The sequence below is a fragment of the Grammomys surdaster genome, unplaced genomic scaffold (assembly GCF_004785775.1).
Source record: "Grammomys surdaster isolate TR1022 unplaced genomic scaffold, NIH_TR_1.0 62, whole genome shotgun sequence".
Lineage (NCBI taxonomy): Eukaryota > Metazoa > Chordata > Mammalia > Rodentia > Muridae > Grammomys > Grammomys surdaster.
In genome coordinates, this window is record NW_021604564.1 from 20,071,132 (window position 1) to 20,084,243 (window position 13,112).

The window sequence follows — 13,112 nt, forward strand, 5'->3', positions numbered from 1 at the left end:
CATGTGTGATATATGCATGTGTGATATATGCTCTTATGCTTAGGTGTCCACTTGTGATATATGCATGTATGTTTATATACTTAGGAGATATGAAGATTTCTTTTATAACACACACATACACACACACACAAAAGACAGACAGACAGACAGACAGACAGAAAGAAAGAAAGAAAGAGAGAGAGAGAAAGAGAAAGAAAAAGAGAAAGAGAAAGAAAAAAAAGAAAACCCCCAAAAACATCATCACTGGAAGCTGGAAAGGCTGGAATGTCACAGAAACAGAAGCATGGTTCTTGCTAATTCTGAGAGCACGACAAGGGAAGAAAGGAATGCTCTGTACCTTGAGTGTGGAGCTTAAAAGCACTGGTCATTTCTTTCTCTTTGAGGATGAGCCCCAGAGCTGCCTGGCACACAGACTCTTTGGCTAGGGTGCTGTGAGTGGGCAGCAGGTCCTTGTGGTGTTGAGAGATGAAGTCAGTGTGCACATTCCCAGCTTCAAACTCTGGGTGGCCAGAGAGCCGGAGCAGGAAGTCCACATTGGTGCGCAAGCCAACAATCTAGGAAGAGAAGCAAACCCAGGTCCCCAATGAGCATAGGAAACAACAGATTCAGCAAAGCGTCTGCTCTATGACTTACTAAGGTGTCACGTGCAGAAAGGCTACACTCACCGTCACTGGATTAACCATTGCATATCTGGACGTATACTTCAAAATGCAGCTTAACAAGAGAACTAGCATATAGGACATGGTACAGAAGGGAGTGGTGTTTAATTGGCTTACATTAGAAAAATGGTAAAAATTTAAAACAAGACATGAAATTTATTGTGCAAGAGACCAAAGATTTTCATTTAGAACATTCCACAAAACAGGATCCTGCAAAGGCAGGCAGGCAGGCAGGATTATGATATTGGAGAGGGAACAGGAATAAACAGCCTGAGAAGAACCTCCTTCTAACACTGAAATCCAATGTTTAGACATGGTTATAAAAATTAAAAAAAAAAAAAAAAGGAGCAACACAATCTCTAATACTGCCCTAAATAAATAAATTAAAGAAAGAAAGGATTAAAGATGGAGGTAACTACGGCTCTGGGCTCATGTGTTCACTTACCCAGCTACCCCTCCTTATTTCATTCCCTGAGCAGCTGTAGGTGACAGGCTCTGACACAGGCTCTGGGGACAGTGAGGCAAAACAGATGCGGCCTTCAAAGGGCCCTGACAGAGGCTGAGGCTGGCCAAGGTGACAGAGACGTCAGAGTGTCCTGTTCTGAATGGAGCACTGAACCCTGAGGAAGCTGACCAAGGACAGTCAGCACACAGTGTGGGATGAGGACGCACTAAAGGGGAGACAAGCATGCTTCTCCACACGGGTCCACTGAAGGGACAGTGAGTGTGACCACAGTGATAGGAGCCATAGAAATCACAGCTTTTACATAGACTAATCACACATGATAACTTTAAAATCATGTCTTATAAATCCTTCCATGAAGTGAAGTTAATGTGGATGGGACTTATGCACCACAAAAATTAATGTGGTAGAAAAAAAACCCAAAATAACAACAAACAAACAAAAAAAAACCTACCTCTGACCAATGGATGAATATGGAGATCAAAATTTTTTAAAGGAAAACTGATTAGCCTCAGTCCTATAGTTGGCATTATTTATAGATGACTAGGATGTCACTGGAATGCAGTAGGGACATTAGTGGCTTTGTTTCTACAATCCTTTGTTTTCCAACTGAAATAAAGAAGAGCTCAAAGCCCATACACACTGATGCTTGGGGAATTGGCCCGGGAAGAACTGCTTGTGTCTGACACACAGGAATGTAGGGATGAGGTGCTAACAGCGGGCCTCTGGGCTCAGCTCACTCACGTTGTACTGATGAAGGCTGTACCTCAGTTTCGACAGGGCTGACTGGCGATCTGAGGCCCACACGACGAGCTTTGCGATCATGGGGTCATAATGCACTGAGACTTCATCTCCTGGAATCGAGAGACACTGTAAGTTGTCAATGCCAGTTCTCTGAGGACTGAAGCAAGGCTGAGCAAGACATGCTTCCTGTCACCTCACGCCCAGGACTCCCCAATTCCTGCATGGCAGCTGCCCTTGGCACAGTTTTATTTTCAAGGAAATCATGACTCAGAGGGATTTAAAAATTTGTCCCAAATCTAAGAAGGATTAGTCACTGAGAGTACCAGACTTTCTCATGTGACACATATTATTCAGTGACACACAGGTTGGCTTTCTTCAGCCTTTTTTCCTCTCTCTTTGGCAGTCAAGGCAAAGTACTACCCTCTCTTATTAAACTATTTCCACTAGGAGCTTCCAAGCCTTCAATCCCCTGGGCCCACATACACCAACCCATCCAACCCACAAAGTAATTAGATATATAAGATGTTAAACAAGAACACGCACAGTGATAATGTAGTTAAATCTGGGTATGGCGGTGAGATCTACAGTTTTAACTCATTGGCAGGTTGAGGCAGGAAACTCACTTGAGCCCTGGAGATTAAGTCCAGTCTGAGCAAAACAATGTTACCTTGCCGGACTCCAGTTTCAATCCTCGTAGACATGTCTGCTGGAGGGGTAGAGAGGTGAACCAGTGGTCCGGCCCCTGGCATGAAGTTATTGTCAGGGTCTTCTGCATAGATTCTAGCCTCAAAGGCATGGCCTTGCAGAGGGATTTCTTCCTGGCTCAAAGGAATCTTCTCTCCTGCTGCAATCTGGTGACAAAATAGTGCTTCTTATGAAACTGCATGTTACGGGTTGGTGAACAGACCTACAGGTCAATGGTCTTGCTTACAAGCAGTCAATTAAAAATGGTGGCTGTCCATAGTCTTATGCCCTAGGTAAGACAGATATAGATCAGACAGAAGAGTCAAGCTTGGGGATAATCTATCAATTATTATGGGTGCTAGAGTTTGAAGTGGAGAAAGCCTATTTGATGGATACTTTCTAAAAATTGGTATTTAATACCATGAAAACTTACGTATCTTACTGGTAAGACTATTTTCATTTGCGATAAAATACTCAGTTCCCAGTCATCTTTATATGTTCACTTGGTGTTCGGATTACATTCACACCCATGAAAAAGGCTGTGAGCAGCCCACTATACTGCCCTCTCACCAAGCCCGTGACAGAGTAAGGTAGGAAGAAGAATTGGAGGTCTGTGTGACCCCAGGTCACAAGCTGTAGAACTGCTCATTCACGGTTCCTAAATACTTGTCATCTGGGCTCGTATATGCCAATTCAATACATTTCATTCATTAATAAGTATGACTTGGAATAGCTAATGGAGACTATGTGGCCACTTCCTCCTTCTTTACAAGCTTTTTCCCAAGATAAAACACACACACGAGCGTGTGTGTACAAACACACACACACACACAGAGGAAAGCAACATAGACACAAGAGAAAAGACTAGAGGTAATATAATATGACTCTGAGCTGAAACGGTAAGCACACAGCAGAGATAAGATCGTCCCTCAGAACCTGCTATCAGGACAGGTCAGGAACCATAGTACAGAACCAGAGTAGAAAGAACTAAACTCAATGTGTTTATGGTGTTTCAATCCACAGCCCTTATCTATCTTGACTGGGCTCAGTTTGCCTCTACACTCACCCTGACCAGGGAAATTTCTCAAGCTTCTGTTTTCAGAGCCTGGCTACAGAAAGGACTGTGGAAATGTTGCCCAGTAACCTTTCCTTCCTATGTTTCAAAATGAAACTTTTTGATATACTACTAGAGCTCTAATCATCTCTAATGCAAAAGAAAAAAGTGTTGGCCATGTAGCTCACTGTTTAGGACATCATCTTATTTCTTATCACACAGACCATTTTCAAACTGGCTTATTTTTATAGGATTTTTTTTTTTTTCCCGAGACTGGCTTCCATCCAAGTCCAAGAGAGACTGGTCCTAACTCTACCCTTCTGCTGGGAATTTTGTACCACTATCACTCTTAGACAGACACTAAGTATCTGAAAGCCTTTGCTTCACTGACACCTCTGAACCCTGCTGCCCATCTGTGCTGTAGCCTGAACCCAGCTGTTTGAACCACAAAACCCCATTTTTAAGAAGTCGTTGAGCAGCCAGAATGTGGTGTGGCACAGCTTTAATCTGTCACTCAGGATCTCTGTGAGTTAGAGGACACACTGGCACATTAAGAGAGTTCCGGGAGAGCCAAGTGATCAGAACAAGATACAGTGATACGACTCACTCACCTGCAGCCCAGGGCCCAAGGGGAGGAGAAGGTAATTGACAAATTAGGAATCTGTGTTCTTAAAGTGCCAACAACATTGCAGCATCAGATGCATTATTTAAAAAAAAAAAACAAACTTCTATTTCCCTGTCCCCATCACAACCACAAAACTGAGTCCCACCCAAAGCAGCATGAAAGAAGTCTGGAATGTAATGTGTTCTCAACACTGATCTTATTTCTGGAAGTGCTGGGGGCTGCACCCAGGTACCATTCATGCTAGGCAGGTACTCCAACACTAAGCTGCATCCACAGCCCAGGACCGACGTCTATCAGGAAAACCTTCTCACCCTGAGCTGCCACTCCACCAAGTCAGTCCCCGTGATCATCTCAGTGACAGGATGTTCCACTTGTAGTCTTGTGTTCATCTCCATGAAATAAAAATTGTGGTTTGAGTCCATAATGAATTCCACAGTTCCTAAAAGATAAAATGCAGCATCACGCTTCAGTGGCATATAATCAACAGCAAGTCAGGATTCTCTAGGACAGGAACTAGAAAGACAGCTCAGAAGCTAAAAGCACTAGCCCCCTCCCCCTGACTGGTTCCATTCCCAGCACCTACATGGTGACTAATGGACATCTGATGTCCTCTTCTGGCCTCCACAGGGATGGTACACAAGCATACGTGCAGGCAAAACACGCTCACACAGAGAAAGATACAAATACAATTTAAAAAACGTCTTTACAAAATACTTTCTATGATGAAATACATTAACTACTGAAAACTTCATTTATGTATTTAATTTGCATTTTTGCTTATAAAATACTTTCTATGACGCAGCACATTGATTTAATTGCTGTGGACTTCATTAATAGTATATAACTTGCATTTCATGAAGAAAACACCATATTTTTCAGCAGCAAATGAGTCTCAGTTTAGAATAGAGAACTGTATGAAATGCAGCAATGGGAAATGTCTCTGGAATCCTGAGCAAACGCTACACCCGAGTTATACACCAGTGGTACCCGCTGCAGTAATGGGAACATGTTTGGACTGAGAGTACTGTCCCAGCATACCTACCCCAGAGCCTCACACATGATGCCCCACCTCACTTGAACACTGGACAAAGACATAACTTTCTTCCCCTAATCACTGTGGGCACCACAAGTTCTCCCTCAAAGTCCTTGTGAGGTATGGGGCGGTAACTCCACGGACATCTTTTATCTCAGGTGTACTAAGTATTGCTCCCCACCCACAATAAGAGAAGCCCTTTGGTTAGGAACACTGAAAGGCTTTCGAGTTGTTTGCTATCCAAGTCATATGCTAATACCAAGTCTATTGGTCAGTAGTCTATTAAGAGCTGCAATACTTCTCCAAGCATGTGGGATGGATCCCAGACCTGAGTGTAGGCAAATGTCTTTTAGGTTTATTAGGCTTACTTTTACACAATAATTATTTTAGGTATAGGTAAGCTGATTTTTTTCAAATGACTACAACCATCACATCAGCCTTGTAAGAGTTATGTGTCTACATAAAGAAATAATCATAAAATACATAGGTGAGAGTAGAATGAACTGTTAGTCTATTTGCTTTGATTGATTGCTAGTTGATTTAACAAACAGTTTAAAATAACAGAAATGATTATTGGTTATGAATAGGTATGTCCTCATATGTGTGCTTATGTATAATATTGCATGACAACAATACCAGGAGGGACAGAGGGAGATATTAGAGATGTCTGTTATTATAAAGCACCTGTGCTTATGCTATGATATGGTAAGACTTTTTAAAAGTTTTAAAGTTTTATGTATTTATTGGGCATGTCTGTGCGTGGAGACACATACATGACATGCAAGGCACACACGTGAGGTCAGAAGATGACTTTTAGGGGTTGGTTCTCTCCTTCCACTGTGGATTCCGGGGATGAGCTCAGATGGTCAGGCTAGAATGACAAGTGCATTACCTGAATGGTAGCAGCAATCACTGTAAATTCCAACAGTCCCATACCAAAAAAGACAGAAACCGAGTAAGACTTTAAAAAAGACCCAACTGTATACTGTCTACAAGAAACCCATCTTTAATTTAAAAACTTAACTGACTTGAAAAAGTATAGAAGAAAGGCACTTCATCTAAACACCAAAGGAAGCAGGAGTAGCTATGTAAGACAATTCACATTCCAGAGCAAGGAACATTATCATGGATGAGGAATAATATAAAGATGATAATATAAAGATGGTAAAGGGGTCAGTCCTGAAAAAACACCTAGCAATATCAGAATATGTGTGGCAAAACCTGAGAACAAGGAGAATAGATGAATTCATCATAGGAGTTGAAAACTGTCAATATTCTATCAGATTAGGCAGATCCAGCAGGCAGATAATTAGCAAGGACATATTCTTAAAGTGAACTGCACCATCAAGCAACTAGGTAAATTGTTACCTATGGACTACAGTGGTAGAATATATTCTCAAACTTGCAATGATCATATTCTGGGCTACAGATGATTCCTTGCCAATGAGAAACAATTTAACTGTTTTATTATTCTCATGTTTATCAACTAATACCCTTTTAGTTCATTTCACATTATCCTTGTGCCCCTCCCTTCTGTTATTTGTATTAAATAAAATACAAATAACAGTAAAAGCTGTTAGTAAAAGCACTCAGTTATTGCAGCACTTCTGTATCTGGTTAATATGTCATTGCTATCATTGCTGTTTTCTTCTTTCTTTATCATGTTGGAGCTAGAGCATGGGGCTGTAATCATGTTGAGTGGGTGTTATGGCATAGAGCTACCCCAACTCAGTCTCCAATAGAGAAAAATAAAAGTTAAAAAAAAACCAAAAAACAGTTCCCTGAAAAGATCAATAAAATCAACAGCATTTAGCCAGGCTGAGGGAAGGAGAGAATAGAAACGACAGTGTCGGAATGAAGTAAGAATGTCAGCACAGGTCTCAAGGACAGTTAAAGGGGAATGTTGTCCTTTCTCTGTTGGTGCTGGGGATTGAACCCAGAGTCTTCCATGTAGGAGGCACATGCTTTCCCACTGACCTGCACAGCCAGACCTGAAGGAATATGATCAATAACTCTATACTCATGAACTCAGCAATCTAGATGAAACAGACCAGTTCCTCAAAAGTCACAAGAAACTGACATCTGAACAATCTCTCTCTGTCTCTCTAGCTCTGAATCTCTGTCTCTGTCTGTCTCTGCCTCTCTCTCTCTCTCTCTCTCTCTCTCTCTCTCTCTCTCTCTCTCTCTCTCTCTCTCTCTCTCTCTCCACACACACACACACCCCAATCAGAGGACAAGAGAGATGGCCTAGTGGTGAATAGCACTGGCTGCTCTTGCACAGGAACCCCAGGTGGATCCCCACATCCACATGGCAGATCACAGCCATCTGTAACCCCAGTTCCCACGATCAACATGCTCTTCTGGCCTCTATGACACTAGGCACACACATAGTGAGCACACATACATTCAGGCAAACTACCCATATACATAAAGATAAATCTTTAATGAATGTAAAACATCCCCTTCAAATACTGGAGGTCAGGCCTCTATCCCTGCCTTTGCAAGATTAGAATTGCCACAGCCCTTCTATACTTAGAGAAGGGAGGAGATGTCAGGGGCAGCCCTGCTTATACACTGAAGGCCTAAAATCAGCCATAGGCCTAAAATCAGCAATAGGCCTGTCATACATGTATACTAACACCGAGTCTTGGGTCTCAGTGGAAAAACATTGAAACAGATGGCTATAAGCTAATGTAAACAGGCAGCTTTTGTGGAAATTTACAAGCCTGAGTAATCATAGACCTTGTAAATAGGCAGCCTGGGCAGACAATACCAACTTAGATAAGGACAAGCCAGTCATAGGCAGAGTCATAGTGACTTGTCCCCTGAACCTTCACCCAGCCGATACCCGGTTCTGAAGATATCTGTATTCTCCCTGAAGACCCACGTTCCAGTGTCATTCCCTTCCCCACATCCTGCCTTTCTGTGTTTATAACCCCTGTGTGAATGAATTACGATTTGAGAAAAAATAAATTATATAAAAAAAAAAGAATGTAAAACAACTGAATCAACTGTTGAGTTAACAATTCAGGAGAAGAGCAAAGTTGGAGGAATGACAAAACTCAGCTTGAAGACTTTCTGCAGGGGCGACAGTTAAACAGAGAGTGTATGGTATTGCTGAATGAGCAGATGAGAACCAATGGACCAGAAAACCAAGCCTAGACACAGTCATGAAAATACATAACCTATGGCAAAGGGGCACGGGCAATACAGTGGCACAATGCCTTTCAATATTGTTGAGTTGGCTATTTGGGGCCCTTTGTGTCTTAATATAAACTTTAGAATCAGCTTAGTGATATTCATAAAATAACTTGCTGGGATAATAGTACTGGAACAAAACCATTCAGAAGAAAAACAAGGAATCTAAACACAGATTTTATATTCTTTACAAGGCATATAAACCCAAAACAGATAATATGTCTAGACATGAACTTCAATGCTACAGTCCTAGAAAATAACATGCAACAGTATCTAGATAAACTCGGGTCTTGCAATGACACTTGCACATCCCAAAGGCACGGCCAATGGAAGAACTGACAGGTAAGACTTAGTCAAACTTGGAAACGTCTACTCCCCACAAGACATGCATAAAGCGAGAGGGAACCCTGGATACTGAGTATTTATAAAAGAAACATAAAAAAGACAAGAAACAGTAAAAAAAAAAAAAATACTGAAAACTAGATGAAAGACTGACACTTTATCAAAGAAGTCACATAGATGACAAAGATTTATAACTTGGTAGGTATATAACTCATTAGGGAAGTAAATATTAAAACATTGAGGACTGAGATGTAGTTCAATGGTATAGCACCTTCCTAGCATGATCAAGACTCTGCAGTCTGTCCCCAGCATGAAAGATGAATGAATGAATGAATGAATGAATGAATGAATGAATAAAACAATGGGATAACAAATGGTTAAAAGTTCAAAGCACTGATTTCTAAAAAAAAGCAACTTGGGGAAAGGGTTTATTAATTCATCTTACACCTTCGAGGCCATCACTGAGAGAAGCCAGGGCAGGAGCTCAAGGCAGGAACTCAGAGGCAGGAAATGGAACAGCCCTTCTTATCGGCTTCCTTCTCATGGCCTGCTTGCTTGCTCTGGGATGGCACCACCCACATTGGACTGGGCCCTCCTGCATCCATCATTAATCAAGAAAATAGCCCATAGACATGCCCTCCAGCCAATCTGATGGAGGCAATTCCTCAACTGGGGTCCCCCTTTTCAAATGACTCTAGTTTGTGTCATGTTGACAAAAACTGACCAGACAATGCCAAAAACTGCAGGAGATTTTGGAAGACAGCAATTTCTTTCAAAATAAATATATTTGTAGCATGATATAACAATTACAATCCTTTGTATTTATACAAATGAAATGAAAATTTATACCCACACAGAATTCTGTGTATGAATGTTTATAGTAACTTTATCTGTAATTGCTAAAAGTTGGAAGCAACCAAGCTTATCAATGGTTAAGTTATACAGTCATGGCATATTATTTAGAACAATAAGAAATAAATATCAAACTGTGAGTTGACATGGAGGGAAGTTAAATATACAGTACTAAGGAGAAGGGGCCAATCTGGGAAGGCTTCACATGGTACGATTCCAACTGTATACATTCTTGCAATGGTACATGAAGGCAGCATAAAGAGCGGTGGCTGCCAGTATTTAATGCCAGAGAAGGGAGGCACAGAGAGAGCAGAGAGGATTCTTATGTCAGTGAGACTATTCTGTGAGATACTATTAATGCAGGAAGAGGCACGTATCATTACACATTTCTCAAAACTCACAGGCTACATGTACAACACTAGGAACTAGACTGGATAACATGGTCTAGGGCAGGTGTGAACCATGCAAGTTCACACAAGGTATGACCCTTGTCCAGGGATGCTAACACGGCTAGAGGCTGGGGTGGGGCAGGCTAGGTAGAAATATAACTTTGGCTTTTTGTTCAGTTTTGCTGTGATCTAAAAACTGCTCTTAAAGACATTAGGGTATACCTCCACGATAAAGCCCTTGACCAGTCATATGTGAGGCCCTAGCTTCAACTCTGAGCTCAAAAGAAAACCAATTTATTCATCTTATCTTGAAATAGAATAGGAAGTATCAAACTTTCACATATCTGATTAAGCTAAGCCCTGATTAGGAAAATGTTTATTGCTTAAAAGTGTATTTTTCACTGCAGATATGGTTAAAACATCAAGCGGAGCGTGGTTTATGTCCCTCTAATCTGAAACAAACACAGCTTTTACAAGTTTTAACATACCTGCTCCCACATATTTGACAGCTTTCGCGGCTCTGACTGCAGCCTCTCCCAGCCTTCTTCTTACTTCAGGATTAATACCAGGCTACAGGAAGATATTCAAGATAATTTCTATTAATACTTGGTCTCACAATACATTTCCACCAGAATGCAAAAACAATTAAAATGTACATTAGATAATAGTGTATAGTAGCTGCATTCAAAAGAAAATATGCCAATTTGTCTGTCAGTAATCAAAGTTGAATACTTATGCTAGTAATGTCTGTGAACTACAGCTATTCCTCAGCATAATTACATATCTTTATACTTTGTATTTTCATAACAACCTCTATATCTATATAAAAGATAACAAGTATTGAGCCGGAGAGATGGGTCAGCATTGGAGAGGGTTAGAATTGGATTCCCAGCACCCACATCAGGCAGCTCACAACCTGCTTCTGCAGGTACTGTTTAAAGCAGTGCTGTACACATAGGCATTTAGGTAATCACTGCTTAGAAATTAAGCTTTACTGAAGTTCAAATATCTAATATATTTACCTATTTATCTAATTTATTTATTTATCTAAAAAAAATATATATACATATATATATCAAATATCTAATATATTCTGCAACAAAATATTCTATTTTGAATAGTATAAGAACAAACTGGTTAACTAGGAACCTCAGACCCCTAATGTTTCAGAAATACAGACAACATATATCTCACCAATGGCCATTGTAAGCCCCAAAGGAACATAAGCCCAAATATAGGTAGCCCTGGCTTTGACCCTTCTTGCAACCTGAACCAACAGAGGGATGGGAACACACTAAGGGGCAGATGTCAAACAGTGATTACAGCTCCTCCACAGTGTAACTCTTGGGCACGAAGATGACTAAATTAGTTCAGGAACATGCTGAAACAGTAGTTAAAACAAGACTCTTCTCTATGAAGAAGATGTCCAACTAACTGGACAATTCCATTTCAATTACATAATTAATTCTAGTTAACTACTGCTAAGACTGTGTGCTCTAACCTCCCTGTCCAGCTCATAACTCTTAGTCTGATACCTGCACCAAAACAGACCTTGCTGGACTTTGTCCAGAAGGAACATGACTCAGCTGTGTCTGGTCCCAGAGCAATACTCTACTTCCCACCCCTGGATCCTCAGCTCTGCACCGAGGTGTTATTACTAAGTTACTATTTGGATGCTAGGGATGGGAGACGTTAGCGTTACAGATCAGTCGTGAAAATGAAATTGAACAAGGCATACATTCAACAGAACCTCAGAAAAGTCCTTTTAGCTTCCTTACCGCTGGGGCCTCCTCAATGATCTTCTGATGTCGCCTCTGCACACTACAGTCTCTTTCAAACAGGTACACAGCATTGCCATGGTGATCACCAAACACCTGGACTTCCACATGCCTATTTCAAAAAGAAACACGTGTTGATATTCTTCATTAAGCATTGAGAGAGCACCCATTTATCAACCCAAACAGTTGGCCAAAATGACCAAGATTCCTCCATTTTCTTTGAGAAACGTGTTATCTGGACTCTACGCTGAGGTCACAACCTAGGAACATGGGTACAGTCTTGTAAAATCTGAGTTAAAAGATTCCTGTTTGTATGATAAATACTACAGAAAATAAATTTATGTATCTGAAATGACTGGTAGGTAAGAAGAGTGAAAATATAGGAAACCCAAAATAGAAGTTAATCACAAAATAAAAAAAAATCTAAGACTGATTAATTTGTTATAAAAATTAATTATAAACTATAGCTCATAAGAAGGCACATAATAACTGGCTTAAAAACAAACAAAAAAATTTTACAGTTAAAATTTAAAAACAATGGATAATTGAAATCAAAATGTCTCATCTAGCCGGGTGGTGGTGGCGCACACCTTTAATCCCAGCACTTGGGAGGCAGAGGCAGGCGGATTTCTGAGTTTGAGGCCAGCCTGGTCTACAGAGTGAGTTCCAAGACAGCCAGAGCTACACAGAGAAACCCTGTCTTGAAAAAAACAAAACAAAAAACAAAAAACAAAACAAAAACAAAAAAACAAAATGTCTCATCTATAAAGGAGCTAAGACATACATCAAATAATTAAAAATAAACATAGATCATTAGTATTTTAAGAGTATGCTAGTATTAAATCATGAAAAAAACCCACAAAAGGCATTTTAATATTGAGTAAACAAAGATAAAAAGCTAGTAAAATTCTGATAAGTCATGCTGAGAGCAGATATACGTACGTAATGCCTAGAAAAATGAGGCTCACACACTACTTGGTCCTGGCTGACTATCCAGGGCTGGTGAACTCCTGGGTCCTGGAGAAGAACCTACACACATGTACCACTTTACTAAACCAGCATAATCCCTAACAGCAATAGAAACATCTGGCTGTACACACACGGATAGTGGAGTCCTCACCCCTCCTCAAGGAAACTTCTCTTTGCAACAGATGGACACTGCAGAAAACTAGAACCAATCAAACACTGACCAATCAATACATCTACAAATCACACCTGCTGCAACAGCCCGGGGAACCCTGTAAAAGAGGGATGGAAGGATCCTAAGAGCCAGAGAGAGGGTCAGGGATTG

The 13,112-nt window shown here is 40.7% G+C and overlaps 1 protein-coding gene across 1 annotated transcript in view; it reads right to left on the reverse strand.

The window, feature by feature from the left end:
* The window catches only part of Mccc1 (methylcrotonoyl-CoA carboxylase 1), a 39,855-nt gene that overhangs the window by 14,259 nt on the left and 12,484 nt on the right, over positions 1–13,112 (reverse strand). Inside the window, exons 8-13 of the mRNA XM_028763706.1 lie at positions 11,822–11,933; positions 10,532–10,613; positions 4,541–4,668; positions 2,534–2,717; positions 1,867–1,976; positions 338–554 (exon numbers count right to left, since the gene is read on the reverse strand). Coding sequence (XP_028619539.1) covers positions 338–554; positions 1,867–1,976; positions 2,534–2,717; positions 4,541–4,668; positions 10,532–10,613; positions 11,822–11,933 — 833 coding nt within the window. The remainder of the gene's footprint in view (positions 1–337; positions 555–1,866; positions 1,977–2,533; positions 2,718–4,540; positions 4,669–10,531; positions 10,614–11,821; positions 11,934–13,112) is intronic.